Source organism: Dermacentor variabilis, chromosome 3, assembly GCF_050947875.1.
Source record: "Dermacentor variabilis isolate Ectoservices chromosome 3, ASM5094787v1, whole genome shotgun sequence".
Lineage (NCBI taxonomy): Eukaryota > Metazoa > Arthropoda > Arachnida > Ixodida > Ixodidae > Dermacentor > Dermacentor variabilis.
This window is the reverse complement of record NC_134570.1, coordinates 201,193,760-201,214,496: the sequence shown is the minus strand read 5'-3', so window position 1 is coordinate 201,214,496 and position 20,737 is coordinate 201,193,760. Positions and strand designations below refer to the sequence as shown.

Sequence of the window (20,737 nt, the reverse complement as noted above, 5' to 3'; positions counted from 1 at the left end):
ATCGTTGTGCTATAAGTGTAGCTTGTTTTGTGGGCACAGGTTCGCCCAATAAAAGTTAGTTTTGTCGTTGACAGTATTGCTACTGTGTTCTTCAACGTCACTACCACGTGACAGTATGCTCCGAGCGAGGGACTCGATGCATTTCTTCGAGCGTAAAACGTGCACTACGCACATTCTTCAATCCATAATATCCACAGAGCTGTCTCGACTCAGGCCCAGAGCTAATGAGGCACCGATCAGTGTTGTCCAAGGGGGCCCATGGATGTTTGCATTATGTTTCTTGTACTCAGGGAACTCTTATCATGTATGACGTGTATGTGCAAGTAAGCACCTCTTGTCCTCAATATCTCTTCTCGCGTCACCAGTCACCTTTCACCATAGATTAACACAGGATTTCTGCTTATTTGTGTGTAACTCACCGCTTATGTAATACCCGGTTACGGGGTCTTCAAGTAATGAAAATGAAATAAAATAAGACTGGCATTTTCTGAACTTCGACGCAACTGTGTTCATGAACCTGTGTTCATAATGCTTCTTACATTTAAAAATCAGGAAGGCATAGATATCTGCTTTCAAAAGAAGATCGGTGATAGGCAGATGTACCTGGATTTTCTATTATATAAAGATGTCATCACCAAAGACCTGTGTTACTGTGCTTACTTACATGGGATGTCTAGTTCCAACGAATGTCAAGCTAATAGCACTAGCATGTAGGGTGACGCATTACCATTGCATATAATTTTCGATTTGGCCGACGCCAACAAAATGTGTACATGGTACACGCTCTTATATAAAACTTTAGTTATTGTATAACTGCTTACGCTTCTGTACTCTTTTGTAAGTCATGACTCTTGCTTCTTAGGCGAGCAGAAAGATTGGCGCATTTTTCTTTTGAGGGAGAGGTTATGTGATATCATCTTTCGGTATCGAATTTTGGTTTCGAATGGTTATTACCACCGGCGCCGCTGCGACTCTAACGCTGCAAGGGTGCCCTACTGTATTTCTTTTCCCCCCACAGGAAAAAACGCATTCTTTGTCCGGTCCCTGGCTCGAGCAGTCCGGCTCATCTTTTGCGGTGCTTCGCGCGCCCTTTAAGCCTCACGCCATAGGTCCCGCGTCCGGACGCCCCGTCGAAGCTACTACACCATGGTCCCCTAGTTACAGTTCTAGCAATTTTCATACATCACGTAAATGTTTTTCTACCTCAAAAATTCTCTCTACATTGGACCAGGGCGTTGGCAACTGCTACATGACGTGCACCCTGGCGCAATAACAAATATTTCGCGTAACGAATTTCTCCGCGTAAAGTAGATGGCAAACAAGTATCGACCTTGCTTCGTTCGCTCGCACCCAACTGAGTGGTTACAGAAAATTAATTCCACAGTTCAACTCTGCAAGAAGCGACCACTGAGAGCCTTGCCCGGCCGGCCCCCCAAGGTGAAAGCTCAGTGGATTGGGTGTGTGTGCCATATACAATCACAGTGATACATTTAAAACTCAGGCACAGATTGTTCAAAATAAATTCTTTAAGATCAGTGATAATAAACTTCTATACACGAGGGTGTAGACTTCTGTAAGTACACCGTTGAATGCATCTTGTTTTTTAGAGGTTTGGAATTTTCATATCAAATAGTGCTTTTGTTTTATTTAATTGAAATTTCTTAAATACCGCATACCTTTCGCGTGCGGAGTGCTTCCATGTCCTGATGTGCGTCCAAAACCGTAGCGGCTGTCATATACCCAAGTAAGGCGCATGCGAATCCCGATGGCGGCAGGCATCGTCTCCATCGTTCACACACGAGCAACAACACGATTGCCTGCGGAGGTGGCATAGTTATCGCAGTTTGCACATGCGCAGAACATATCAACGCGTGCTTTTACATATGGGTGACATTTCTAAGGCAGGCTACCATTTATTCTGATGGTTGCACTTCAGGTAGTTCCGCTTTTTTTTTCATTATATTCACTGCTTCACGTGTGCGCGCGGATATTGATATCTACGAGCAGCATTCACTACTACTTCCACAATGGATGCTTAATTATCATTACTCTTTTGAAACAACTACGAGTTTAACTGCTATCAGGTTGCTCACAAGACAACTTCCATGTTTATATTGGGGAACTGTACAGAACGACATAATCACTTTCGTCATAACCGTACACTTAATGCTGTTATGACCCTAGAGCAAACAAAACTTCTGGTAACAAAACTGCTTTCTACACCAGGATGCTAGCGTCAGCGTTTGCACGCTATATGTTAGCGGTATGTGATTTTTGGTCGTCTGTAAACACTGATACCATATTAAGATTTCTCGGTCGAGTTTATTACGACACATTCACACCACCTCTCCATGTTGCCTAGTACACTTGTGCAATGTGGACGCCCTATTATAATCAGAACTGAATGAAAGCTTTCCTTATCTTGAGGTATTTCTCAAGACTGCTAATACAGCCTGAGCTTGTTCAGAAATGTGTTCGTATATTAACACCATTGCGGCTGCTGTTAAAGCTTGAAGATGTATTGCTAATCTGACAGTGTGGCCATGCGTGTGAAAATAATTATAAGTGTAAAAAATCAAAGCTGGTCCTACAAGATGGTGAGAATAAAATTAAATAAAGCATATATATATAAGGAACAACACCTAGTCCGATTTATATTGTGGCAGAGGGAGTACTTCCGAGAAAGCATAAATTCTTTTGGCGCCCAAAAATTCTTTAGGAGAGATACAAATTAAATGGAACGAATAAGCACGCAGTGCTCACAGCATCAGAATGAAGTGTGTGATATTACATCGGTAAACATTCTATGTTATATAAATGCGCAGTAAAGTTCAAATGCGCCGGTGGCCACTGGTAGCATTACGCATTTGAAAGTAAATTCGGCACAAAATCGCCGGATTCTTAAGAAATATTAGCCTGTGGGAGTTACCTGCCTTGGTGCCACTGTACTCCTTTTCGTGCTTGTAAGCAAGGCTGTGGAAGCTACGCGAGAAATTTCGTCATTAAAATATATCCCTGTGATTATTTTTGGTAAACTGTTGTATACACGCATCCCTCTCGGTCTATGCAACCATGCGTGTAAGGCTTCCGCAACGGACTACAAATGGACGATCCGAAACAACGTATTCACAACAGCAGGCCACGGTTCGTTGCTTTGCAAGGATACATTGTTATTATTCAATACTGAATCTAACTAGAGAGCAGTTCACCTTAATCGACACCGAAAAACAACGGTCTATTTGCTAGTGGCAATGCATCAACTGCAAAACATGTCTCTGTCCTCTATAACATTGCACTTGATGTATGAAATGGAGCATCATCATCATCAGGCTGCTTTTATGTCCGCTACAGGACGAATGCCACTTCCAATGATTCCATATTACGCATGTTTTGCGCTATCTGAGTCCAGCTTGCGCCTGGGAATTTCCTAATTTCAGTATTCCACCTAACTTTCTGCCGTCTTCAACTGCGCTTCCCTTTCTTTGGCACCCCCTCTGTAACTCTAATGGTACAACGATTATATGCCATACGCATCATCACACTGCCTGCCTGCACAGATACACGTTTCAAAGCGAAGCTTTCTTTCCCTCTTCGCTCGACTTTCACACTACTGCTACTGCTGCTGCTGTCACTGTCTTGCACGTGATTGAAAATATGGATGATGACATGGTATGGACGCGGGAGAGGCGTCTGTAGCCCTTTCCAATTAGAACTTTGTGGGCTTCGCCACAATGCTCTCTGAAAATCCGCGGCCATCGACATAATGCCCTCTGTACGGCTGTTACTTCACGTAAGCCCCCCGAAAATGCAGTGCAGGAACTCCAGCGCTTATTTCTTTACTCACGCCCAAAAGCAAAGTGTAAGGTTACCACAAACAACGGAGCTGTACAAAAGGAAAAATCACAGGAGTGGTTAAGAAATTTTGATGCTCGGAATTCTCGGTATGTGTGTTCTTTCTTTTTTAGAAGATAGATAGGACATTAAGAAAGATGACAACTGGAACTTGGTGGCGCAATCCACCACCCCGTTTCATAGGGGACGCTCATAACATCCTTCCACCTATCCACGCCCGACAGCCCAGAGGGGAGAGAGTATGGCAGAAAGAGGAGATAGACAATTCGTAAAGCCAACGTCCTGAATAAGCATGTGAATGATAGCCACTCTTCACTCGTGGCAGCTTGAAAACATGGCATGATCGAGGGAGAAAGGAAAGGCGCCGCGAAAAAGCATACTTCGTTTTGTGTCTTTCCAATGAATGAAATGGTACTATTAGACATGGAAACAGTTGCTGACTAACTGTAAAAATTTTAATTCAATGTATGGTCCGGCGTGTTTGCGCAATTTCTGAAAAAATAGGAAGCCTGCAACTTTGTATTCGTGCGTGCGGACAATTGGTGTATGACATGCAGACGCAAAGCCGCACTAAAGCACCGCACTAAAGCACAAAAAGAAAGCGGTTGTCAAGCAAATTAACATTTCAGCACGCTGTGATGCACCCGTGTGAAAGAATAACATTGCCAACTTTCTCGTAGGCTGAGAACAATGGCGCGCAACAATGCCTTCCGCAAATACGTCTCGCTGTGTGTTTTTTGTATTACGTAGACAAGCACAAGTGGAGCACGCAAGGTAACATTTACCAGGACGAATCAGCAAGTCTTTCCCGCTAATTTTTTAGCCAAAACACTGCTGGGAATACAAAGTCATCATGTCCATTCCCAGCGGTGGACCTTTCTTGGACCGGTCCGGCCTTATCTGCCGGTAGATCCGAGGCATGGCGCTGCGGTGAGTTGTTGAAGATGCCATAGACGTGTAAAGAACAACTGTCATCAAGGTGTCTACCAAAGAGAAAACCGAGAAAACCGAGAAAACCGGCAATTTCCAGGGATATCGAATAGTCGTGAAAGACTCAGGGAAAACTCGCGGAGTTTTTGCTGCTATCAGGGAACATTACTTGTGATTTTATTGAAAGGAACAAAAGTCGCACGAATGCTAACTCGACTAACATAGAGGAATCGCAACGAATGGGCTTTGACGGCGTGTCGTCGGCTGGCGCAGTTACCAGTGCGCGGTCAACGGCCAATTTTCTAGACGCCCGGTTTTTCGGACATGGCCGATAAATCTGACGGCTTCGCGGCACTACCACGTGTCCCATAGAGTAAATGTATAAGAACGTCTGAAATTTCTGACTCAAGAACCTTTTGCCGTCTGAAGTTCTGGACTTTTTCTCTGGATCGGTGGTCCGAAACGGCAATAATCAAAGCCACCGCCGCCGCCACTTTGATTATCCCGTGGCCTCGAAGCGGAGATTTTGCACGCAAATGCGCTTGCAGCCATAGCCACCACCGAGGTAACGCTAGGCGTAGCTACTTTGACGTTCGCTGTTTAGCTTGTTGACGGTCGGTGCCGTGTTTTTCATTGAGAGAATTCGCCGCTGTCGGCAATGGCACCGACTCCGCCTTTGTAATCCTGACGGTGGCTTCGAAGCTCGGAAAGCAATACGCATTGCATAATACCGGTTCCCAAAAATTAGCTTCAACTTAATACAACAATGTTACGCGGTGAAGAATATGCAAAGTTTTGTGGTGTTAGTTGTCAATTGGAGCCCCTAATGGCACTTACACACTTGTATTCATTGCATTTTTCGGACCCCCTTATAGGGAGTCCGAAAAATTGCACGTGGACTGTACAACTGAACAAGAGGATGCTCCAAATGGTCTGTGGAGCCAATGCGCTGCAGAAGGGGGACAAGAACCGGGAGGACCGTCGCATGGTGGAATCAATAGGAAAGGAAGCGTGGCGCCGCAGCTTTGAAGGAGCCTGAGCTCAAAAAGCAGTGTTGGTTGATGCCGCGGTTCAGCTGTCGCTCAGCCAAACATAAATAAACCTTTTGAGGCAGGGAAATGAAACCCCGAGGCGTTGTCCGCAGGACAGTTGAAGTTGGCTTTCCAACTGCTGACAGAGAATCTAACTTTTGACAAAGTTCTCGTCTCACACCAATTAGCTTGCTCTCTGTTGATAGAAATAGCTCATGCTTGAAAATATCTACTTCAGTACGCATCCTGTTTCTATCTGTGTTTGAACATGTTAGACTAAATTTGCTATGGGTTTTACAATTTTTCTAGAAGATATTTTGTTTGTTGCGCATTTTGTTGGTTTTTGAATAAAATATGCAATACGCCTTACTATTCAAACTGGATTAGCTCATAATTTTATTTTTTAGCATGCTTACTAGAGAGTGAGTGCATCGGGTGACATGTTGTCAGCCCGTCTGGACTTAAAACGAGGTTTTGAGTCACTCAGGAAATTTAGCAAAGGCACTTAAGGAAAACCTAGAGAACTCATGGAATTGGAATTGTCAATTTGGTAGACACCCTGTGCCATGATAGCGCTTCACACGTCCACGGCATGCTAGCAACGAAATGCGATTAGTCTTCTAGAAAGCATGGAAGAACGCCCATTGAGATCCTCAGGGAAATGCAGTCCACATATTGGGAAAACTAATTCGCTTTGAGAAGTGTTAGATGATGGTGTGGTTATTTTGCAACTCGCCGTGAAGATTTGCATTGAGCATTCGGGGAGACCACGTGCGTCGCTGACTGGCGCCATTTCCCGCGTGGACGGAATTGTGTAAGGGGATCGGTGTGTGCACCTCAAGGACATTTCCCAGGAGCTTCATGTTTCGTATGGGAGTCTGTACGACACCGTTCATGGGTCCTAAGGGTATCAAAAGGTTTCATCTCGGTGGGTGCCTAAGCAGTTAGATGACATGATGAAAGGCGAGCACATGACTGCTTCATTTAATGATCTGCAATGGTATGCCGAAGAGAGTGAAAGTTTCCTGGAGCGCATTGCTACTGGTGGTAAAATATGGCGACTGCATTTAATACCGGAATCGAAGCAGCAGAGCATGGTGTGGAAACATCCACATTCGCCATTGACAAAAAAATTCCCTTGAGTGCCATCTGTTGGAAAAGTGATGTTAACGGTCTTCTGGGACCGCAGAGGGCCGCAAGGTGCAACCATCGACGCCGGCAGTTATTGTTCCACACTGTCACGTCTGATTGCTGCCTTCAAGTGAAAACGCCGACAGATTCTCGATGTGGACAAAGCGGTAATCCACCACGACAATACGAAGCAACGTGTGGCAAATAGAACCGCCGACGAGCTCGGATAATTTCACTGGGGAAGTCTGGACCACCCACCATACAGTGACCAACCTCGCCCGTAGTGATTTCCACGTTTTCGGTAGGCTGGAGAAGTTCCTGGTAGCACAGTGATTCACGTTCAACCATGACGCCAAAACAGCAGTCTGACGGTGCTTCAGAAGAACTTCAGTTTGGCCTAGTTAGTGTTTACTGCATACCATATTCACCGCTAATATAGACGGGGACAGCGGAAGAGACTTTCCGGCACTTTCTGTGACGTTTTTGCGTTCTCTTTCGCTTTACCTGTGTTCATTAGCGGTTAATATGATATGCAGCCCGAGGATGCTTCCACAGTCAGCCGTAAAAATCCTAACACAGCGCCGTCTAGAATTTAGTGCTGCGTTGGGAGCCAATGCGCCATGCGCACACCACCAATGAGCCAATGCGCGCACCACTGTTCTGAATGTAGGTCCGGTCATTAAAAGATACAAAAGTCGATTTTAGGTAAAACGATAAATGTTCAGTGAGACCGCTGTTATGAACAATAGTGCGGTTTTGGAAAGCTATTGCACCAGAGTAATCAGTGGCGTCCTCAACACACTGCAACAACTTGTTGTGCGGTAAAGAATAATATAAGTCTTTTATGTATACTGTGTGTTATTTTTAGTGATCAAGATTGATCAAACTGTGATCAAATTGATCAAGACTCATGATGGTGTAGCCTTCTGTCGGTGTGTTGTTTTGTGAAGTGATGTGACGACTTGTCCGTGCTGCGACGACTTGATGCTTTCTTGTAGGCATATATTTCGTGCAACTTGCCAATAAACCAGTTGGAAGTCAGCGCTCTGTTCCTTTATCTGGCCGGCTCGGCTTCTTTCTTCCTTTGTATGTTGCGCTTAGCAGTTCTGGAATGCAGTACCAACTCGCCCAATCCTCAACCCTAGTGAACTGATGGTGTGCGTTCTGGTAGTTCTTTGTGTTTATGGAATGACTGTGAATAATTCATTGAGCTAGAGATGTGCTCAAAGTTCTGCCCAAGAGCGTCATTTTGGTCTTTCAAGGTATTTTCCTTTTCGTTTATCTCCGGCAAAGAGTGGGTGGAGTGCCCGTTTATTTCTCAATTCGGCGGGGTTTCCGGCACTACGGTATTGACGCAGTCTGCCCCATGCCTCATTTTGCTCTTTCGGACATTTTCGCAGTCTTTATACCACCGTTTCTTTGTAGCATGACCGTTTCTTTGTAGCATGAACTTTTCTGGTGCGTCAATTAAAAAAAAAGCGGGAAAATATTCCCTATCTCTTATCTATTATCTTTGCTAACATTGCGTATACATTCGCGTGGTAATTTAGTAAATTCTTTCAAACTATCCCAATCGGCGGAGGCCGACTTCCATGAAAAGGAATGCGGAGGAGAGTCGCGTTGCTTTATGAGGTCCCGTGTTACGAGAAAATGGCGATTCCTAAAGGATTGGCCTCTACATTCCGTACGTCGGGAAGGAAGTGCAGAATATCCAAGCGATAAATCTATACATGAGCACGTATTAAGGCGGAGATTGTAATAGGTAGTCTTTTTCTTATTAAACAACATAAGCCGGAATTTATAAGACAGTTTTCTATCAGGCAACCTTTGCGTCGCACTGTGTAGTCTCCCTAAAAGGTGTTGTTGGCTTTGAAGTGTCCCACTTGTACATAGGGCTGTGCAAGTTGGTCACTGATGTCATGGAAATATGTCCTAGTAAGCTTATAATTAGGACAAATATGTAAAGAGAAAACAGCAACGAATCTATTAAAACGAACTGTTCGTACTGAAATTGCCTATAGGGGCGTCTGTAGGGATAAATGCTAACAAGCTAACTTGTTTAATTATTGTTAATTGCCGGTTGAGACGTTAGCCTTAGCGCGACCTTTGGCAAATATGACATTGACCATCAAAGTTCTTGTCTATAAGTTTTAAATATGTTTCTTAGACACACAGCACTTTTGGACTAAATTTGTGTAATAGTTCTTTAGCGCCAGCAAGATTGTGGAGAAGAGTTCTTACATTCTACTGTAGAACTTGTGTCTCCATTTAGGAAAAAATAACATTATGCTGTGTGTTCAAAACTGAAATGATACTGCTTCCACAGCCGTTTCCGGTTCCTTTGATCTGCGCTTTGTTTCTTTTGGTGCCGTCCTTAGACTCCCGCCGTTACTGCGGCGCTGGCTGCGCCGTCTGCATAGGAGTTATGTACATCGCATTTCGCGGAGTGTTAGATACCCACTCTCTGGAGCGGTGTGTTCGACTTGAAGGCTTCTTCTCTTGAGACGAAACCCTGGACGCCACCATACCAGAGGTTGATGGTTCCGTCTTCTGGGGTGACGGAGCAGCGCCAGCCGCAAAGGCCTAGGGGGCGATTGGCGTTACCACCGACTCACTGCGTCTGGGCCAGACAGCCACCGGAAGCCGTTGTGGCGCTGCCTTCTCAAGCGTCACTTCGGCAAAGCTGTTTCTCGGTACGTAGGCCATCTGCCTGCGTGCGTCCTGGATTTATGTATTATCTTTGACCTGAATTGCAAGCATTTTTTCTCTCTTTTCCACGATGGACACGAACTCGAGTAAGCCGCATGCTCCCCATCTGATTTCACGCCTAGCAGAGCGTTTGCTGGATGTTGACGCACAGTGCATTTAGCACATGTCAGTCAGTCAAGGACGTCTGTGAACTGTGGGCGACTCTCTGGTATTTAGAGTTTCTGAGAGGGCTATGAAAATTAGGCCTGATCCGGATCTTTACATAGCCTGCTTCGATGGACTCGGGCAACACACTTCAACCGAACGTTAGAAAAAAATGTTTCTATTGGGTTTCCATGCCTCGGAGCTTCAAGAGGAGGTCACGGTAGGCCAGCGTCGTCTCTTTATAGGGTGTGCCTATCACCTCCTTCAAGATCTGTGGTTCAAAAAAAAAAACGAGAGGCGACTTTCACTGTCTTTGCGGATCTCTATGGACTATATTACAGACTTCTTTGGTGCGAACCCTCTTCTGGAGGCGATCGGGAAGCGCGAAGAAACATAAAGCCATAAAAAAACCCTGTTTCGGTAGCAATTCCAGCCACCCAGCGTCAAGCGCAAGACAGGGACGCGGCAGCGTCTGTGAAGGCCAGGCCCTGCAAACGCCAGCTAAGCGACACTAATATAACCGATACATCCTAGTTTGGTTCCGTCGCAGAAGGTTCACCCTGGCTGCCTGGAAAATAGGAAGTATACGAAGAGAAGAAAAGGCAGGAGGAAACTACCTTCAGGGCGAGTTCGCTGTGCGGCTAATTACGCGCTCCACACAGAGACACGAAGTACATGTGCACGTAGTCACGGTTTCACTGGTAGTGGGTTCACAACATAGACCCCAAGGTGTTTGAACCCGTCACCTCCCAGCTTCGAAGGTGCCAATGTCACTTTCTGATAGTGAGGCACGCCGTTGTAGGAGGCTCCAGGAATTCGGACCACTTGCGGTTGTTTAACGAGCACCTAAATTAAAGTACCACGAGTGTTTTCGCATTTCGCCCCCATCGAAACCTGGCCGCCATGGCCGGGATTCGATCCCGAGACCTCGAACTCATACTTAGCAACCCAACACCATAGCCGCTAAGCAACGACGGAGGGTAAGACAGGAAGAGAGAAAGGCAAAATTTTGAGAGGAGGACAGCAAAAGGAAACTACCGATTCCTTGGCTGGGTCAGTCTGGAGATAATGTCTACGTGAAGCCAAGGCCAAAGAGTGCGTTGCCTCCGCCGGGGCGCCATAAATGTGCAAGCACTGATCATAGGCTCAACCCTCACTATATCCTTTCTCAGGACATGGCTAAACCGCACATGGCTACACGGGGGAGGGTTCAACCACTATGTGCTCGAGTCTGTGATATCGTCCAACACGAAACGCCTGCTGGCGTAGTTGGCCCTATAGAGGCATTCAAACAGAAGGCAAGGGTTAAGTGTCCATAGCTATAAAAAAGCAATACCGAAAGGAAACATTAACTAAAATAATGTGACAATGAATGAAATAGCATACCTCTCATACTAGGCTGAACAAAATCCTGCGTCCGCCAGCAAGTTATTTATTTCGTGATTTATATTTGTTTATTTATTTTTTTTTACTTACAGGACATCCAAGCACTTCCTATCAGTTGTGAATGCGAAAGCTTTATTCTCAAACCGAATGCCATAGAGCGGTCGTTCAATTTATGAACTATTCGAAGGCAAAGGAGCGTGCTGAGACGCTTGATGCGGTGATTTTGACATCACCGCTTTCGTCACACCGACCTTCGCAATGGAAAGTTTGATAGAGGCAGCATGACGTCATAAAGCAGAGTCCAGTCTTCGTACCTGCTTGGTGCGTTTTGATTTGGCCTTATCCATGCGCAGTTAGAACGCAGACTAAAGTTTGCACGGAGAAGGGACGCGGCGATAACGCAGGCTTCCCAGAGTGACAGCGTGGGTGACGTGGCGTCGTGGCGATGCCCGCTTGCCTCACGCAGCACCTGGCGCGCTATTAGGCAGCAGGTGTTTCCTTTCGCCCGCCCTGCTTTGTTGAGGCGCGCTCGTGACGCGGTGTCGGAGCCAATAGAAATTTGGCTGCCGTTATTCGCTTGTCCAGGCGACAGAAGCCGGCTTTTCTGGTCAACGGGCCATTGAATGCTTTGGCATCAAAAATACCTTGAAGAACCCCAGTGGGCCCTGAAGTAGGGGGGTGGGCGCTACATGAAAGTTAAGCACATCATACTTTAGTATAAGAACCATACTTAAATAATGTACATACTGTAAGCACGAAATCATGAATTAGCGCAAAAGCAAATAAATAATGTGAACAGCAAATACACTAATAAGAATACAGCTAACACTGATACAGTGAACGCACAAGAAAAATATAGTTAACACTACAAGCAGGCACATTGGTTGAATGCAAACAGACAAACACAGACCAGCACACACTAAGATATCACTTGGTACAAAATACAGAACAACTAAATAACTTCTCCGAAGTACCGTCTACTAAGTAGGAAAAGCATGTTGCGTACGTGCCGGTAACTTACGCATGACAATCCCACGGCAAAATTTGCCGTGACACCCATTATCGTCACTACGGTCACATTTTCCATGTCGCTCGCTAGCAGCGTCAAAATGCCTTTTGCAGCTCCAAAGGATGCCGTCACTAGAAGTAGTACCTGCGGTGAAGGAAAAAGCGGATGTTTTACGTTTACTTAAACGATGTGCGAATGAACGGCGGCACTATAATGTGAGGCAGCGCACCGTTATTTAGCTCATGTGCCAGTGTTCAGACGGTGTCGAATAGTTTGGTACTATTTTGCGCACATACATTCCATTAAGCAGCGAACTTATATTGAAAAGGATATGGAGTGAGTAGGAAGGCCGAAGAATTGAGCTATCTAAACAGATAACTTCCACACACGCTGGGCCAGCATCTCGTGATGGCACGTGACAACGACCTACTGGATGTATCAGAGTGTCATCACTAAACCCGTGCAGCGTAATCAATGAGTTCAGCCTACTTGAAAGCATAGCTGAACCCCATCTCTGGCACATCAGAGTCATCACGGAAAGCTGGCTTCGCGAAGGCGTCCAGGATTCCGAATTGTTTCCACCTTCTTATCAGCTCATACGGAAAGACAGAGAATCGCGGGTGGTGGGGGGAAGTGTAGCTGTCGCAATTAAATCTAACATAAAATTCAGTTTTACGCATCATATCTGACCATGAAAGCGTATAGTGTAAACTGACATTTAACAGAAAAAGCATGTTTCTGGGTGGTATGTACCGACCTCCGAATGCTACCCTTGAACATCTCGACGTTATGCACGATTACATTGCACAACACACTAACTGCCATTTCAATATTGTCATCACAGGTGATGTTAATTTACCAGGAATCAATTGGACTAACCTTTGGCACAACAGCTTTGACGCGAAAAGTGCTGAATCATCGTTGTTTATGTCATTTACTTTCTCTCTAGACCAGGTAGTTTCCGAACCGACTAGAATAGCTGTTCCGTCATGTTCTGTGCTTGATCTGATGTTCGTAAGCAGTCTATTTCAAAATAACATATTCAACGTTGAAAATGGCATTCCGGACCATGAACTGATGTATTCTCCTGCCCAATTTTAGGAAACGGTGAAAGCGTTAAGCCATCGATTGCTGCTATCAGGGATTACTCAAGAGTAGATGACAATGCCATGTCAGAATATTTGAACGCCTGATTTTACAGTTTTCATTACTTCTTGAACTAAATGAATTATGGTTACGTTTTCAGCATATTGTACAATGTTGTGAAAAAAGCTACATTCCCTTCAGAAAGAAACAGGTGAACAGTGAACACCCTTGGTGGTATCGCGCGAACTAATACACTTGAAACAAAAAATTAAAAGGCAGAGCAGAAAAAAAAACACACGTGACCTTCAAGATCTCGCACGCATGCTACAAGATAAGATCCAAACGGTCAAGGAGCGTTTTCTCGCTGTTACTCTGCCTTCTTTCATGACGAATAAACAACAAAAATTCTTGCTCTACCCATCGAGGGAGAGGCATACCGTATAGCAGATTGCTGTTTCAAGTGAGACTGTTGTTCAGCGTGACATCACAGCCAGCAAATTTAATTAATTGTTTCAATCTTTATTTAACAGAACTGCCTTTAACGGCCCCTCTCGAAGTTACTAGTTCGACAATCCAATGCCTGAAATAGATATCGACCAAGAAGAACTTTTTCCACTCTTGCAAAAACTGGATGTAAAGAAACCCTGTGGCCACGACCTTCTAGCAAACGCATTTATGCAAAAACATGCAGTTTGGACGTCAAAATAGTTTACAGGAGTTCTTTGGAAACTTCGGTTGTACCTGACGACTGGCGAATGGCCAAAGTAATACCTATGCACAAATCCGGCTCTAAACTCGGCGTAAGTCTCTATAGACCTGTTTCATTAACATGTGTATCCAGAAAATTGTTCGAACATATTATTTATAAGGCTATAATATTGCACCTAGAGAATAATAACCTACTATACAGCCGGCAACATGGTTCCGTTCAGGTTTAATTACTATTACTCAGTTACTATTACTCTAACCCATGATATAGCTACCGGAATAAATATCAGAAGCCAAATAGAAGACATTTTATTAGATTTTCAAAGGCCTTTGATGTTGTTCCTCATCGAGATCCTATTACAAAACTAGCTGCCATTGGTATACACGAGAAAACAGTATCATGGATAAAGAACTGTCTCGAAAACAGAAACCAATGTCATCTATATCAATGATGTTACGTCTGATTACCTCAACGTCTTTTTCTGGTGTACCACAGGGCTCGGTTCTTGCGCCACTCCTATTCCTGATCTACACCAATGATATTCGTCCATGCGTTCAGCCGCCTATTTAAATGCGCCTATTCGCAGATGATTGTGCAATGTAGACAACGGTGAACACCAGAGAGGATCATGTGAAACTAAACGATTCGTTAGCCGCAATACAAAATTGGTGCAAAAAATAGGGTATGAAACTGAATGCAACAAAAACTACCAGTATCTCCTTCAGACACAAGAAAAATGCGCTTCAGTTTACATATACCATAAAAAATATACCACAAAGAATGCGTTGATGACACATACCTCGCGGGGTCAATCTTACAACGAAATTGGGAAGCTCTTATAAATAATATATACGAAAGGAACTAGGTAAACTATATTTCTTTAGATGAAATCTTTGAAACACACCTCCTAGTGTTAAATTAGATGCATACCGAACCGTAATCAGACCTGCTTTAGAGTATACTCACATTATTTGGGCCCCGAACCAGAAGTATTAAACCGACTAACTAGAACACATACAGAACTTAGCATTGATATTCATATATTCGCAATATTCGCGTCAAACGAGCGTCAGGAACCTGCACGTCAACGCTAACGTTCGACCACTAGCTCGACGTAGAACGATTTCCAGATTAAAATCTCTATACTTGCTTTATCACAGCTCCTATCGAATACCACACGCAACATACATACAAGCGCCATTAAAGAATTGAATAATGGGGTTTTACGTGCCAAAACCACTTTCTGATTACGAGGCACGCCGTAGTGGAGGACTCCGGAAATTTCGCCCACCTGAGGTTCTATAACGTACACCTAAATCTAAGTACACGGGTCTTTTCGCATTTCGGCCCCAAGGAAATGCGGCCGGGATTTGATCCCGCGACCTTGTGCTCAGCAGCCAAACACCATAGCCACTGAGCAACCACGGCGGGTCAAGTGCCATTCAGACTTTTTGCCCGAACGAATCATAATAAATCAATACGGCATCATCCCAGCCATAACACTCACAAGTATTCTTTATTCCTACACGCCATTTCCCATTAGAACGTGCTACCCTGTGGAGCCATAAATTGCCCACCTGCCAATGCATTTATTGACAGTATTCAGAATCTGGAATTCGAATGGTGATAAAGTAACTGAAGTTATCTGTATTTGATATGCAGCCTCTTGTCGATGCCTACTTATCGTAAACGTTGTTTTTCTTGTTTCTGCGAACCGCTAATTTAAGCAGAGTGCATGTATTTATTGAGTATGTTCATTTTTGGGCGTGCTAATGCTCTTTGTTTTGGATAAAGTGGTCTAACTTTTTTCTCTTTCTTTTCTTCTTTCGTACTGTATTCCCCGTTGTAACCGCTCTTGTATGGGCCCGAGGAGTGCTTGCAGTATTGTGAAATAAATAAATAAATAATAAAATGGCCAGACCTGGTGAGGGGCCCTTTAACGACTAACTCTTGCGTCCGCTTGTTCGCCGATGATTGCGTGATTTATTGTTTAGTAACTAGCAATTTTTACCAAGAACCTATTCAGGCAGACTTAAACCATGTGCTAAACTGGTGTTCGCAGTAGATAATGACACTCAACCCTAACAAATGTACGTACATATCGTTTCACCGCAGTAGCATACCCTTTGTTTTTGTGTACACCGTTTCTAGCTCTGTTATTGACTTCGTCCAGTCTTACAAATACTAAGCTATCACCATTTATGAAGATTTGTCCTGGCGTCTTCATATGACTATCCTGATATCAACGGCTAATAAAACACTAGGTTTCTTAAAACTTCACCTGCAACAAGCTCGACAACCCGTCTGACTACAAGCTTGTATTTCACTCATGGCAACTAAATTGGAATACGTATCGGCCATGTGGAACCCTCATCAAGCATAATTAACGAATGCCATCGAAGCTGTACAAAACTGGGCTAAGAGGTTCATTCACCCTTCATGCTGATAAGACGTTAGCATGTCATCTCTAAAATTGCAATCAGATTTGTGTAATCTTTCTGCTCGCCTCCGCATTGCCAGTCTTGTCTTGTATCACAATATCTTTTATTCATCACTAAGACCAGTGCTCCCGAAGCTAAATAACGAAATGAATGACTGACGCTATCAAAGTATTTGCGAGGTCTACTTGGTGCATTGAAAGCTGCTCTTTACAACCGCAGCGACACTGATGATACCGGACAAGCGGTAAGTATATTGGTTTGCAGGCCACAGACCCACGTAAACCTATCTTGTGCCAAGACAAACTGGCTCTTGTAAATGTTCGTCACGTGTTAGGTATGAGGATGACGTCCATACTACGGCATATACACCCACAACGCGGGATTGGCCAAGAAACGGTGCTTACATATCGCACCACTGAATAGCTCTTTCAGATGATCACTGCGTAATGATGATGATTCAGATTTGAATTCTATGGCATACACTGACAACTGAGGTGTCAGCCAGGAAGCGCATCAGCGCAGTGATAATTACGATGATTATTTTCATAATATAGCAAAACCCCACAACGGGGGATTCGCCAAGCCGCGGGTGCTACATATCGCGCCATGGACATCTTGCTTCTTGAGATGATCGCCGCACGTTGATGATGTCATCAGTTCCCCTACTATGGCACATACCATCGGACAAGAAGCGCCCGGTACATTTTTACTAAATAAGAAGAAATGCAAATATACAGGCGACTATAAGATTTGCACACGTACGAGTGTAAGAGAACACGTACATGTCAGTCTCTGTTATATGCCAAAGACGCAGGAACGAAAGGAGCAAGTTAAGAGCATTTCATTTCCCGCTGCACGAACGCTTGGCTTCACATACATTTCAACATGTGCATTGACCCTGCGTAATTTCTCTCTTTTTATTTTAGAATAAATGTTTGAATGGGTGTTACGTACCACTTGGGCGACATCGAGAAGAGTGTATAAAGGACCATGACGTATTATTGGGTAGTTATTCTGTGCTGTCGGGTACGCGCCGAAAACTAGGAGCACAGCAAGTGTGGTGCACTTCAGGAGGTCTGCAGCAATTCTCGATGCTCCATAGGTGTCGACTTCCTGCGGCATAACAAAGTAAGCAGAGGAGAGGCCTGCTTTGTCAAGAATATATTATAGGCTGCAAGTATGCGCATGCGGGCTGACCAGCTTGACGAAGTATGGCGGGTCAAAGGCTTTGCATGTTCGCAATGTTACAGATATCGCTCCTAAGAGGTTGGAGGTATATATAAGAAGTATCCACATTTCCGCAGGCAAGACGAAGGATGACTTTTCTTCAGTATTTTTTATTTCTCTACAAAGAGTAAGTATTTCTCTTACCTACTGCAGCGACATTCGCGATTAAGATAATTCGTAAGTACGCGCCTTAAATGCAGATCATCATCGCAATACATGGAAGAAGGAAACAACAAGAGGCTCTACCGGTGCCGCGCGCTAGAAAAAAATGTGAAAGAAGTTATGTGGTATTTTTTTTTGCTGTAGCGGCTATGTTGCCGCGCAAAATGGCTGTTTTCTTATCTTGGTCGGTCCTCGTGCGTTTGCTGAACCATAGGTCTTGCACCATGTCAAAGGCGTCGTGTGTGCAGGACTGGGTTATTCCGTGTGTTGTTTCACTATGTTATGTAGAGCCGGCTTTGGCGGCTGTGTTTTTGGGCAGGTGCGACTGGAAAAAGTGAAAATAGAGAACAGAACTCGCATGCAACGCCGTACACCACGTACCGCGCCACAGACGAACAATACTCTCGGAATATATTTGCTGTTTTTAGTGGAGTCATCATAACATGGGGGATCACAGGCCTAAACCGCTGCGCATCAGAATATGTGCGATAAACGCTTTGCAAGCACGTAAATGTTGCGCAGTGTTCGTGTTTTTGACAGCGGACGATGTATTTATGGCACGTAAAACTTCCACGTGGTAGGATGGTATAGAAAAATGGGGTGGAAGGATGGGGTGGGAAGGACTGAACCAAGTGTGAATCTCATATACCGCGATTACTTCTTCGCTCATGGAAACGAGAAAAGGTGCGCGAAAATCTTTAAACTCGCGCTCTGAAAGTGATTTAATAGCTGCCTAGCTTGGAGCGTGAATTCCAAAAAGTGAAGTTTCACTCCTATTTTCTACTCTATGTACCACTAATTTACCTTTCTAATCTGACACATCTTTAAGCATGTGTGATGTTCTTTTGAATTCCAGTTGAGCGTTCTTGCCCTCAGTGAAAATTCGTGTTCATTTGTATTTCATTCTAATGATCCATTTAATCGGTCATTGCAGCATATAAGTTCCTGTAATCATTACTGGAGTCTGCATGCCATGAGATAGTACCTCTCGATACCCCATGTTGAACCTTCAATGGACTGCAGCTGCAAGACGATACCAGATAATTTTATTCTGCCCCGCTTTAGAAACTGCCAATAAATGCTTGTTTAATGAAGACAATAGATCAGTTCTTTTTCTACGATTTCTTCCCTGCATGTCATTTCTGTTTACTTATAGAAGTTTATTTCCTTTATTTTAACCACGCAATTATAAGAAGCTGAAGATAAACATGCACAGGGTGCCGTCGCTAGCTCTTCGATCCGTACAGTACCATAAACTGCGGCAGGTGGCACAAGTTGGGCAATGGTTTGTGGAGCAGTGTTACGAGGCGGAATCAGAAAGCATTTGCCCCTCTTTTTCTACCTAAATTACGGTTCTACACTCCAAGTGAACTTATCCATTCCCAGCGGTGGACCTTTCTTGGACCGGTCCGGGCCTTATTTGCCGGTAGGTCCGCGGCATGGCAGTGCTGTGAGTTGTTGAAGATGGCGGTTGTGCTTGACATGTCCAAGGCGTACGAGCAACGAAGTGCAATTGGTTTTGTATGGAGCAAGGGACGAACGCCAAAATAAATTCACATTGAAATGCAGCCTACATATGCAAAAAGGTATTTCGCTTTGACAAGTATGAGGTGGTGGTGCTGTGAGTTCGCTAAAGGCCGTGAAGTCTTGCATGACAATAAGCTTTCGGGGAGGCCTCGTGCGTCATTGAATGACGACATGGCGCAGGTGCGTCTTAAGTTTAGTACTGGGATGTGACAAATAGTTGAACAGGTGCGGGGCCTATGTAAAATAGCGTAAAGTGCATAGAATAGTATGCATATTTGTAATGACCTGTATGTAACTTCTTTTGGCTGAAAAACGCGGCAAAGACTTTCTGATTCGCCCTCGTCCTCTTTTGTTAAATTAAGAAACTATATATTATTTTAGCCCACGCTAAGGAAAACCGCACGTATAGAAAGAAACAATGCAAATGTCAGTATCTAGTCCGATATGCCTAAATGAACAATATTTTAACTAAACATAATTTATTAGACAATGTGGCTTGTGCGACATCATTTGTTGGCGGTGGTTAATAATGGAGAGTGAAATCGCTGTCAACATGGTTTTATGTCAATGCGTCGGTTTATATCGGCACAGTTCAATCCCTTAAGGTAATAATATTTGACGTAGTTTACAAGGCGAATATAGATTCTCGTGATAACCCGAGTTTTCATGTTATTCCCCCCCCCCCCCCCGCAGTCCGGTGGAACCTTGAATAGAGTTCTAGCCATGATTTCCTTGATTTTAGCCACCTACGTGCCCGGTCTCTGTCTGCTACTTATTTGAAACAACTGAACGATAACTAGGCGAAAAAAAAATCTAGAATTTGCGCAACAGCCAAGGATAGCCCTTCGCGAAAATCTTCAAGCAGCAGTTCCGCGACGTCAAAGTGCACAAAATGTGCGATGTATGGAAGGACTGGTGGCAGTGCGATAGAGCATCCAATTCAATTCTAACCATGTTTAATGCGATTACGAGTGCTCATGGACTTCAGATCTTTTGCATCTATCTATCTATCTATCTATCTATCTATCTATCTATCTATCTATCTATCTATCTATCTATCTATCTATCTATCTATCTATCTATCTATCTATCTATCTATCTATCTATCTATCTATCTATCTATCTATCTATCTATCTATCTAAGCTTTTTATCTATTTTGGCATTTACGTCGACCCACTAGTTCTATTGGTGCAGGTATGCCATGGTCGATCGACTGCGTCGCATAGTCCCTAATGGTACTGGAACATTCTGGAATAGGTGAGGACGTGACAAGTGACGGATTATAATTGCGGGAAAACACGCTGCATGCAACTTCCACGCCGGTCTAGTACTCGGCCGTCACGATTTGCTCAATGACAAGCTGCATGTCTGAGGAGGTGTGCCGTGGTGCCG

The 20,737-nt window shown here is 44.2% G+C and overlaps 1 protein-coding gene across 1 annotated transcript in view; it reads right to left on the bottom strand.

Annotated features, from left to right (window-relative positions):
- LOC142574989 (ATP-binding cassette sub-family C member 2-like) overlaps positions 1 to 17,536 on the bottom strand; it is a 226,578-nt gene extending 209,042 nt beyond the window's left edge. Inside the window, exons 1-3 of the mRNA XM_075683964.1 lie at positions 17,383 to 17,536; positions 12,205 to 12,336; positions 1,677 to 1,817 (exon numbers count right to left, since the gene is read on the bottom strand). Coding sequence (XP_075540079.1) covers positions 1,677 to 1,817; positions 12,205 to 12,270 — 207 coding nt within the window. The 5' untranslated portion in view covers positions 12,271 to 12,336; positions 17,383 to 17,536. The remainder of the gene's footprint in view (positions 1 to 1,676; positions 1,818 to 12,204; positions 12,337 to 17,382) is intronic.
- Positions 17,537 to 20,737: the final 3,201 nt, after the last annotated feature.